The sequence below is a fragment of the Gekko japonicus genome, unplaced genomic scaffold (assembly GCF_001447785.1).
Source record: "Gekko japonicus isolate JY-2015 unplaced genomic scaffold, Gekko_japonicus_V1.1 scaffold2575, whole genome shotgun sequence".
Taxonomy (NCBI): Eukaryota; Metazoa; Chordata; class Lepidosauria; order Squamata; family Gekkonidae; genus Gekko; species Gekko japonicus.
Genome location: NW_015173754.1, coordinates 200,732 through 210,782, shown reverse-complemented (window position 1 = coordinate 210,782; position 10,051 = coordinate 200,732). Strand labels below are relative to the sequence as shown.

General features: G+C 52.0%; 1 protein-coding gene across 1 annotated transcript in view; it reads right to left on the bottom strand.

The window, feature by feature from the left end:
* The window catches only part of LOC107120726 (hydroperoxide isomerase ALOXE3-like), a 27,729-nt gene that overhangs the window by 12,806 nt on the left and 4,872 nt on the right, over positions 1-10,051 (bottom strand). Inside the window, exons 2-6 of the mRNA XM_015423496.1 lie at positions 8,897-9,101; positions 8,072-8,156; positions 4,538-4,660; positions 1,486-1,589; positions 543-715 (exon numbers count right to left, since the gene is read on the bottom strand). Of these exons, the coding sequence (XP_015278982.1) occupies positions 543-715; positions 1,486-1,589; positions 4,538-4,660; positions 8,072-8,156; positions 8,897-9,101 (690 nt within the window). The remainder of the gene's footprint in view (positions 1-542; positions 716-1,485; positions 1,590-4,537; positions 4,661-8,071; positions 8,157-8,896; positions 9,102-10,051) is intronic.

Below are 10,051 nucleotides of genomic sequence, written 5' to 3'. Positions count from 1 at the left end.
TAGCTTTTGGGGGGGGGAACGTGCAGATCTGTCGTCGCAGAGGAGGGAGAGCTTGTACCTGAATAAAACTTGGTCTTAAAGGTGCCACCGGACTGTTTTGGACCAGGGGGACCGGGGGGGGGGCCTCTGCAACTTACCTGGCTGCTTCTTGCTCTGACTGAGGGCTGCTGGGAGCAGGGGGCGGGGCTTGTTGCATGTGCCCGCCCCCTGGGCTCTTTACTGCCGGAGCTCCGCTCCTGTGCACTCCTGCAGGAAAATGACCCCTGCCCATCGCCAACTGCCAGTTCTTTTAACTAGAGATGCCAGGGATTGGAACTGGGACCTTCTGCATGCCAAGCAGACGCTCTACTACTAAGCCACAGGCAATAATTAGTGGAGGTTCTGGGACAGCAGGTGGTGAAAAGAAATCCGTATTCGGCTCCGAGATGCAAACCTTCCCCCCTCAGACAGAGAAACCTCCTCTGGCTTCAGACAGGCAGCCGTCTCCCTCCGCACTGGGACAGGCCAGTTGTCATGCAACGGAGAGATTTCAGAAGGGTTACCTGGAGCTCCTTCTGAAGGGATGTGCCTTCGGCCAGCGAGGGGGCCACCATCTCCTGGGTGACGGGGAAGTTGGATGGGAGGTCAGTGCATTTCTGGATCACCAAGGGGTTGACCCCATTCAGATACTGGTAGCCGAAGAAGGCGTCATCCATCCAGTGATCGGCAACGTATTCTGGGGTTAGAAAAGTCGCATCTTTGAAAAGGCTACCCTGAACTCGTCAGATCTTGGACGTCAAAGAACAAAAAGCGAAGGTCACAGCTACGAGAAACTATTGCAAAAAACACAAAGGAGCTGCCACACAGAGCACTGCGAAGTGTAAATATATTAACACATACAAATGTCACAGTATAGCAAAGCAGATAAATATTGTTCAAAGAGTCCTTTTCCAAGAATCATAAGAAGACGTTGACGAAATTCCCCGGAGTATGCTTCCGTTTCGTACTGTACTTCTTCTGAACGTAGTCAGGTAAACAAAATTTGTGTTCTCCGATTATTCATTCAATATAGAATGCTATCATTCAGAGAAATATACTCAAGAGGGTCCTCATCCATTGTTCAAGAGGGTCCTCATCCATTGTTGGTCCTCTATTAGAATGCTCGTCTTTTAGGGTTATATATAACAATGGATATAACAATATATTGTTATGGACGTTATGGATGTTAGAATGCTCGTCTTTTAGAGTTATATGTAACAATGGGTGGAGTCTGTGGCATTGGACCATGCTGAGGCCCCTCCCCTCCCCAAACCCCGCCCCCTCCTGGATCCACCCCCAAAGTCTCCAGGTATTTTCCAGCCCAGAGCTGGCAACCCAGTGTTGGGAAGGACGGGGAGCGTGGCCTCTGTCCATCTTCTGCCGCGAAAGCCCTACAGGCGGCCATAAGTCTGGAGCCAAGCTTTCAAAACCAATTCCCCCCCGATGCCTGGCTGAAGAGCTACACACCTGAAACGTGCGTTTTGTTGAACCAGAAAACCCGGCGGATGTCCTCCATCTTCTTCCAAGACTGCTGGCAGCCCAAGAGGCCCTTCAGCTTCATCTCCACCTTGCTGGAGTAGAAATAGGGAAGCGGCTGAGAGATCTGCGAAGCGGGGACTTCGGTTCACAACTGAAGGGCGTTTGCAAAGGAGACGTTCCGGAAACTGCTGAAGTGGAGGGCGAAAGCTGCTTGCTGGGAAGGTGGCTGGTCGAATGTTTATATTTGTCTGACTTTCGTGTTTTAACATGAGAAGGGGTGTTGGGTATTTGCATGTTGAAAACACTCAATGTGTATGCATGGGGTTAAATGTCTGTTCTGTTGTTACAGGAAATCACCTGTCTTTGTGTTAGCCAGTGTTAGCTCAAGTCTGTTAGCCCGCGAAAAGCATCCCTGTTCTAAAAGTTTGATTGGAAGTGAAGTGTTGGTAACTTTGCATTTTATGAGCCCTCTTCCCGTCTTTGTTTGCCTTGGAGGAGAAGCACGTTGGAGGGCCATCTTTTTCCAGTTCTTCTAGTCTAGAGAGGATGTAGCTGAATTAGCTCTCTGTTATTTTCTCCCAAGTTACCCTTCCCTATGGTAGAATTGTAGTAAACTTTTATATTTTTAAACACACATGGACTCTGGGTCTGATTATTGAACTCTGGCATTGCTAAGCTGTTTTTTAACTCTGCTGAATTTCTTTAAAAACTCTAACATCCAGCCACACCCACCTTTCCCTTCTAATTCTGTTTACCTTGTTTGTGGTCAAAACCCAGGGCTTTTTTTGTAGCTGGGACTCCTTTGCATGTTAGGCCACACACCCCTAATGTAGCCAATCCCAATGAGTTTCTGCTGTTGGGTGTGGCCTATTATGCTAATTAGTTCCTGCTGGGCGTGGCCAGCTCGGGAGCCAGCCGGAACTCCGTTCCTGTGCGTTCCTGCCCCAAAATAGCCCTGCGCATTGTCAATCTGGTGTGTGACGGCAAAGGCAGTTTTGCCTTCTGCATCCATCCTTCCAGCCTCCTTAGACTGTGAATGGGGATGAGAGCAGATGGAAGCACGCACCCCCTCCCCAGATCAGCATCCCAGTTTGTTGACAGGGGGAAAGAAGAAGCAATAGAAAGCTGCGATGGCCCTTGACAGGGGTCGTTCCGCAGGAGCTCATTAGCAGCACTCATTAGCATAATTTATTTGCATATGCCACACACCCTGACATCACCGGAAGTGTGTCAGAAGGCAACACCTACCGCTCAGGCGCCACTGGACTGTTTTGGATTGCTAGCTATTGGGGGGGGGGATGGGCAGATCTGCCCTCACAGAGGAGGGAGAGCTTGTACCTGAATAAAACTTGGTCTTAAAGGTGCCACTGGACTGTTTTGGACTGGGGGGGCGGTAGGGGGGATTCTGCCACTTACCTGGCTGCTTCTTGCTCTGACTGAGGGCTGCTGGGAGCAGGGGGTGGGGCTTGTTGCATGTGCCGGTCCCCTGGGCTCTTTACTGCCGGAGCTCCACTCCTGTGCGCTCCTGCAGGAAATGACCCCTGGCCCTCAAGGAGGTCCTGGCTGTGGAGTCCTGGATAGGGTTGGGTAATTCCTGGAAATTTGGGGGTGGAGTCTAGGGAGGGCAGGATTCCGGGAGAACAGGGTGTATACAGAGCCAGATTGGTGTAGTGGTTAAGTGCGCGGACTCTAATCTGGGAGAACTTGAGTTTGATTCCCCACTCCTCCACTCGCAGCTGCTGGATGACCTTGGGCAAGCCATAGTTCTGTCAGGGCTGTTCTTGAAAGAGCAGTTTCTGTCAGAGCTCTCTCAGCCCCACCCACCTCACAGGGCGTCCGTTGTGGGGAGGGGAAGGGAAAGGAGTTTGTAAGCCGCTCTGAGACTCCGAGTGAAGGGCTGGGGTATAAATCCAATCCCTTCTTCTTCTATATTGCCATAGAATCCACCCGCTGAATTATTTATTTATTAAATGGGAGGCGCTAGGCCAACCTTCCTTGTAGGCAGGGTCCAGGGCAGCTCACAACAGAGCCAAATACAATAAAGAAATTGATTTAAAATCAACATTAAAAATTACCTAAAAACATATGTGAATCAGAGCAGCAGACTCCTGAAGATGTTATCTATTAGACTTGACTCAGTTCTATGGGATTCATAGCTCACATAGCATCTATGTATAGGTACTAACTTAGTTTGTTATGACTGCTGATGTATGTTGTAAAAATCTGTATTGATGACTAACTGGTTGGTTTGTAATGGTGGATTCTCAGGACATTTGTATACTGTTTTGCAGTTATTATATGTCTTGGTATGTTATACTTCCTCTTAACAAACATTTTAAAAAATGAAAAAAGAAAAAAGAAAGAAAACAATATACATTCTAACAGGGCTTTTTTGGTAGAAAAAGCCCAGCAGGAACTCATTAGCATAATAAGCCACACCCAACAGCAGAAACTCATTAGCATATTAGGCCACACCCCCATGTTACCAGAAGTGTGGTCCTCCAGCCACACCCACCTTTGGCTTCTTATTCTGTTTACATTGTTTATTGTCAAAACCCAGGGCTTTTTTTGTAGCAGGAACTCCTTTGCATGTTAGGCCACACACCCCTAATGTAGCCAATCCTAATGAGTTTCTGCTGTTGGGCGTGGCCTATTATGCTAATCAGTTCCTGCTGGGCGTGGCCAACTCGGGAACCAGCCGGAACTCCGTTCCTGTGCGTTCCTGCCCAAAAATAGCCCTGCATTCTAAGATGGCAGGGAAAAGAAACACAGCTCCCCGAGCCTCCTAGGGGGAAGGGGTTACAAGGGATGGGGGGAGTATGTGGGAGTGCCAGGCGTCCTATCCTCAATCGATCCCCGACAGGCGTCCAATCGTCCTCAACATGTCAAGCAGCCATGTCCTCCAGGGGAACTGATCTCTGTAGCCCAGCGATCAGCTGTAATTCTGGGAGATCTCCGGGCCTCGTCTGGAGGAGGCAAAAGCCCTTAGGTGCGCCCCCTCCCTGCCCCCCCGCCTCAAAGACATCTCTTCAGGACTCACGTGAGCTTTGAACGCAGCAGGAAGGTGCTGAGCTTGGTGAAGGAAAACTTCATGTTAGTGTCCATCTCTTCGAGGCTCTCCACGGCCAGGCACTGCGGCATTCCCGGAGCAAATTCGGCCCAACTGATTGAAAAAGTAGAGTTTGACTTTCACACACACACACAAAAAGCCCCCAAACAAATGTACTTTAAATCTGAATTCTCGCTGCAAGAGATTTCTGTGTGTGTGTGTGTGTGTAAACCTGTGCCTGGGGAAGTATCCTTCTGGGCTACAAACGCACACGGGACCAAACGCGGCATTTTAGAAAACTAATCACCTATCCCCATGCCCGGAAAGTGGACCTCCGTTGGCAGGTTTTCAAAAGGGTTACAAAATCCCAAACCTTTCACCTGCTGAGTTCCTGAAAGCTCCCAAAGCTTCCCACTTCGGCCTTTCCAAAGATTGCAGACGTATGGCCGCCCCTACCCTCGGAGACAACTCGGCCTCAGGGCCTGGCCACCTTTTGCCTTGACCACAGAAACGTCCTCTTCTATGGTTGCACATCTGCTGCAAACTAATTTACTTCCCCCACGGATCTGATGGCCCTGCTGGGTCCTTTGCAGGCATCCCGTTCCTCCTGAGACCCATTCCCCATCTGAATCCCTCATCTCTAGGGGTCATTTCCTGCAGGAGCGCACAGGAGCAACAAGCCCCGCCCCCTGCTCCCAGCAGCCCTCAGTTGGGCCATGAGGAGCAAGAAGCAGCCAGGTAAGTTGCAGAGCCCCCCCTGGCCCGCCTTCCCAGGCCCTTCCTTTCTTCCTGCCTGCCTGCCTGCACAGATCTGCGTTCCCCCCACCCATAGCTAGCAATCCAAAACAGTCCAGTGGCACCTTTAAGACCAAGTTTTATTCAGGTACAAGCTCTCCCTCCTCTGTGAGGGCAGAGATTCCCCCCCCCCAATAGCTAGCAATCCAAAACAGTCCAGTGGAGCCTGAGCAGTGGGTGTTGCCTTCTGATACACTTCCGGTGATGTCAGGGGGTGTGGCATATGCAAATAAGTTATGCTAATGAGTTATGCTAATGAGCTCCTGCACCTCTTTTTCTATGAAATGACCCCTGCTCATCTCTCTGCTTTCCTGTCTGGCCAATCCCTGTTCGTGATTTTGGCCCCACCGCCTTCAGCCATCCAAATGTCTCCAGGCCCTCAAACCCTTTGTTTACTACTCAAAATATTGCTTCCTCGCCTTCCTTCTTTCTCTCATAGCAGTGTTGGTTTGCAGTAGAAAAGCTAGATTTGAGTCCAGGGGCACCTGGGAGACCAGAGAGAGTTTTGGGTTTTGGGGGGTATCTGTTAAATAGTGGGCTCCATGGATGAACAGACCCCTAGTTCAGTGATCAGCTCTACTTTATTAAGTGATTTCAGCAAGGAGAAGGAAGACAAAATCCCAGGCAGAAGCCTGGTTTTTAAGCATGCAAATAAACCACACCCCCAAACACTCCCCACTCCCAACGATAGGCTATTTACATCACATTGTTTCTCTATTGGTCCATTCTAGGATCCTAGCCGACTATTGTTTTGTGGACGCAAGCTCAACCCGACCCCAGGGCTAGTTTAGGGTTGACTCATCCTTGGTACACAACCGTATCTGATGAAGGGAGCTTTGATCCTCAAAAGCTCCTACCCTGGAAATCTCATTGGTCTCTAAGGTGCGACTGGACTGCAAAAGACAATGTTGTTCAGAAACGCTGAAGGTAGCAGAAAAAGAGGAAGACCCGGGGTGAGAGGAACTGGTCCAGTAAAGGAAGCCATGGCCCCCAGTTTGCAAGACCTGAGCGAGGCTTTCAATGATAAGGGATTTATAAGAGCGTAAGAGAAGCCATGTTGGGTCAGGCCAATGACCCATCCAGTCCAATGCTCTGTGGCCAGAACCCAGGTGCCATCAGGAGGTCCACCAGCGGGGCCAGAACTCCAGAAGCCGTCCCACTGTGGCCCCCAAGCACCAAGAAGACAGAGCATCCCTGCCCCAGACAGAACAACATAAGAAAAGCCACAGTGGCCAAAACCCAGGTGTCATCAGGAGGTCCACCAGTGAGGCCAGAACTCCAGAAGCCCTCCCACTGTGGCCCCCCAAGCACCAAGAAGACAGAGCATCACTGCCCCTGACATAAGAACATAAGAGAAGCCAATGTTGGATCAGGCCAATGGCCCATCCAGTCCAACGCTCTGTGTCACACAGTGGCCAAAACCCAGGTGCCATCAGGAGGTCCACCAGCAGGGCCAGAACTCCAGAAGAGCCCCCCAGTATTGCCCCCCAAGCACTAAGAAGACAGAGCATCACTGCCCCAGACATAAGAACATAAGAGAAGCCAATGTTGGATCAGGCCAGTGGCCCATCCAGTCCAACGCTCTGTGTCACACAGTGCCCAAAACCCAGGTGCCATCAGGAGGTCCACCAGCAGGGCCAGAACTCCAGAAGCCCTCCCACTGTGCCCCCCCCCAAGCACCAAGAAGACAGAGCATCCCTGCCTGATGGGCCTCTGCTCCAGATGTTTATCCAATCCCCTCTATAAGCCGTCCGTGCTTGTAGCTGCCACCACTTCCTGTGGCAGTGAGGTCATGCATTCATTGATGGGGTTGCAGAAGCCGGAAGCCACTTGACAGTTCACACATACACAGCTTACAGACCAAAATTTAAGACACAAGAGAATCAGAGCAATCCTACAAGGCCCGCCAGTCTGGGTTTCCAACCCCTTGATGGAAATGGGGGGGGGGATATAAAATGGGATTTTTGCAGCATGGCCAAGTCTGGGTTGGGAGATTCCTGGAGATTTGGGGGTGGGTGGAGCCTGAGGGGGTTGTTGGGGAGGGGCGGGACTTCGGCAGGGTATCATGCCACAGAGGTCCACCCTCCAAAGCAGCCATTTTCTCCCAGGGGAAGTGATCTCTGTCGCCTAGAAATGAGTTGAGATCTCCAGGCCCCACCTGGAGGCTGGCAACCCAGGATTCTTTGTGAGCCAACTGCAGTTGGAAGCCCTTTCTGATGACGCTTGTTCTCAGATTCAGCCAAGGCTTTGCAAATACGTCTTAGCAGGGGTCATATCGTAGAAAAAGAAGGTGCAGGAGCTCATTAGCATAACTCATTCGCTATTGGGGGGGGGGAACGTGCAGATCTGTCCTCGCAGAGGAGGGAGAGCTTGTACCTGAATAAAACTCGGTCTTAAAGGTGCCACTGAACTGTTTCGGATTGCTAGCTATGGGGGAGGGGGAACGCACAGATCTGCCCTCACAGAGGAGGGAGAGCTTGTACCTGAAGGCGGGCGGGGGGAGGGCGCTCTGCAACTTACCTGGCTGCTTCTTGCTCCTCGTGGCCCGACTGAGGGCTGCTGGGAGCAGGGGGTGGGACTTGTTGAATGTGCCCGCCCCCTGGGCTCCTTACTGCCGAGAGCTCCTGTGCGCTCCCGCAGGAAATGACCCCTGCATCTCAGGAGACAATGACTGGGAGTGGAGCCAGGGAAAGACGGCTGGCTATAAATGAGTCAAGGGGCAGGCCTCACCTGTAGCAGTCCTGCCGTGCCTTCAGCTCCTCTGCTCGGTGACGCAGAAGCAACGGGCTTTCTGCATCCTCAGAAGCCAGTTTCCCTGGAAAAGAAGAAGCAAGAAGAGCAGGATGCCTTTCTTTTCTTTTTTATTTAGTTTGCATGCAAAAGGCTCATCATAGTAGCCACCCACCCACCAGCCAATCTCCACCAGAGCTGGGAAAAAAGAGAGATTTAAAAAAATAAAAACAAACAGAGCCAGTTTGGTGTCGTGGTTAAGTGCGCGGACTCTAATCTGGGAGAACCGGGTTTGATTCCCCACTCCTCCACTTGCAGCTGCTGGATGACCTTGGGCAAGCCACAGTTCTGACGAGAGGTGTTCTTGAAAAAGAGCCGCTTCTGTCAGAGCTCTCTCAGCCCCACCTACCTCACACAGGGTGGGTGGTGTGGGGAGGGGAAGGGAAAGGAGATCGTAAGCCGCTCTGACTTTCCTTTAGGTAGTGAAGGGCGGGGAATACATCCCATCTCTTCTTCATGGTGAGAAGTAGGAGGAGGAGGAGACTGGATTTATACCCCGTCCTTCACTCAGAGTCTCAGAGCGGCTTACAAACTCCTTTCCCTTCCCCTCCCCACAACAGACACCCTGTGAGGGAGGTGGGGCTGAGAGAGCTCTTTCGAGGACTGCCCTTGAGAGAGCAGCTCTGAGAGAACTGTGACTTGCTCAAAGTCACCCGGCAGCTGCATGTGGCGGAGGAGTGGGGTATCACACCCGGTTCTCTCCAGATAGGAGTCTGCCCGCTCTTAACCACCACACACCGCGCAGGGCTGCCGCCGGCCTCTCACCCGTGCCTTCCCTCAGCTCCAGGGTCCGGTGCCCCTCGATCCACTGGTAGCAGGGGAAGCGGTAAGTCTCTCCTTGTGGGGTGGTCAGCTGGACGAAGCTGCAGTACCAGCTGTCCTCGGGGAAGAAGAGGTAGGGCTCCTTGTGGAGACGGATCAGCAGAAGCGGGCCCAGGTCCCGGTCGGTGGGCACCTCGTACTCGTCCAGCTAGGGAGAGGAAAGACACACGACCCTCGATGCAGTGGGCGGCAGCGCCTGGTCCCTTTCCCTCTGGGCATGGCGAGGGGCATCATGTGCCCGAACCTAGAAGAAATCCTTCCGTGCTTCAAAGCAACACATCACGACAGCTCTCCCTGACTTGAATGTCACACGCACCACTCGGGAGAAGGCAAGAGACGAAGACCCTCCCCCACCGGAGCCTTCTCTGGAAGCTGCCCCGTGATGGCACAGCTGGGCAATCGGGCAGCCTTCCAGCTCAGGGGTCACCAGCATGGCGCCTGTGGGCAGTGTTCCCTCTAAGCTGAGTTAATGTGAGCTAGCTCACAGTTTTATAGCCTCTGGCTCACACATTTTTGGCTTTGCTCAGGAAGGATGGGGCTCCAGAGCGAACTCATTTATGCAGCAGCCAAATCGCTCGCTCACAACTTTAAGGCCAGTAGCTCACAAAGTAGAATTTTTGCTCACAAGACTCCACAGCTTAGAGGGAACATTGTCAGGTGCCCACCCACCTGGGTGCCCACCCACCCCTTTCATGGTGCCCCCCTTGTGTTTTGAGGAAGTGGGTGGGGCCAGATGGGGCTCCTGCCCAGCAGGGCTTCTGATTGGCCACTGAAGATCTGATTGGAGGAGGAGGAGAAGAAAGAAGAAGAAAGAAGAAGAAGAAGAGGAGGAGGAGAAGGAGGAGGAGGGAGATTGGATTTATACTCCGCCCTTCACTACCCAGAGGTGTCTCAGAGCGGCTTACAATCTCCTTTCCCTTCCCCTCCCCACAACAGATGCCCTGTGGAGTAGGTGGGGCTGAGAGAGCTCTTTTGAGGACTGCCCTTGAGAGAACAGCTCTGAGAGAACTATGGTTTGCCCAAGGTCATCCAGCAGGTGCAAGTGGAGGAGTGGGGAATCAAACCTGGTTCTCCCAGATTAGAGTCCGTGCACATAAC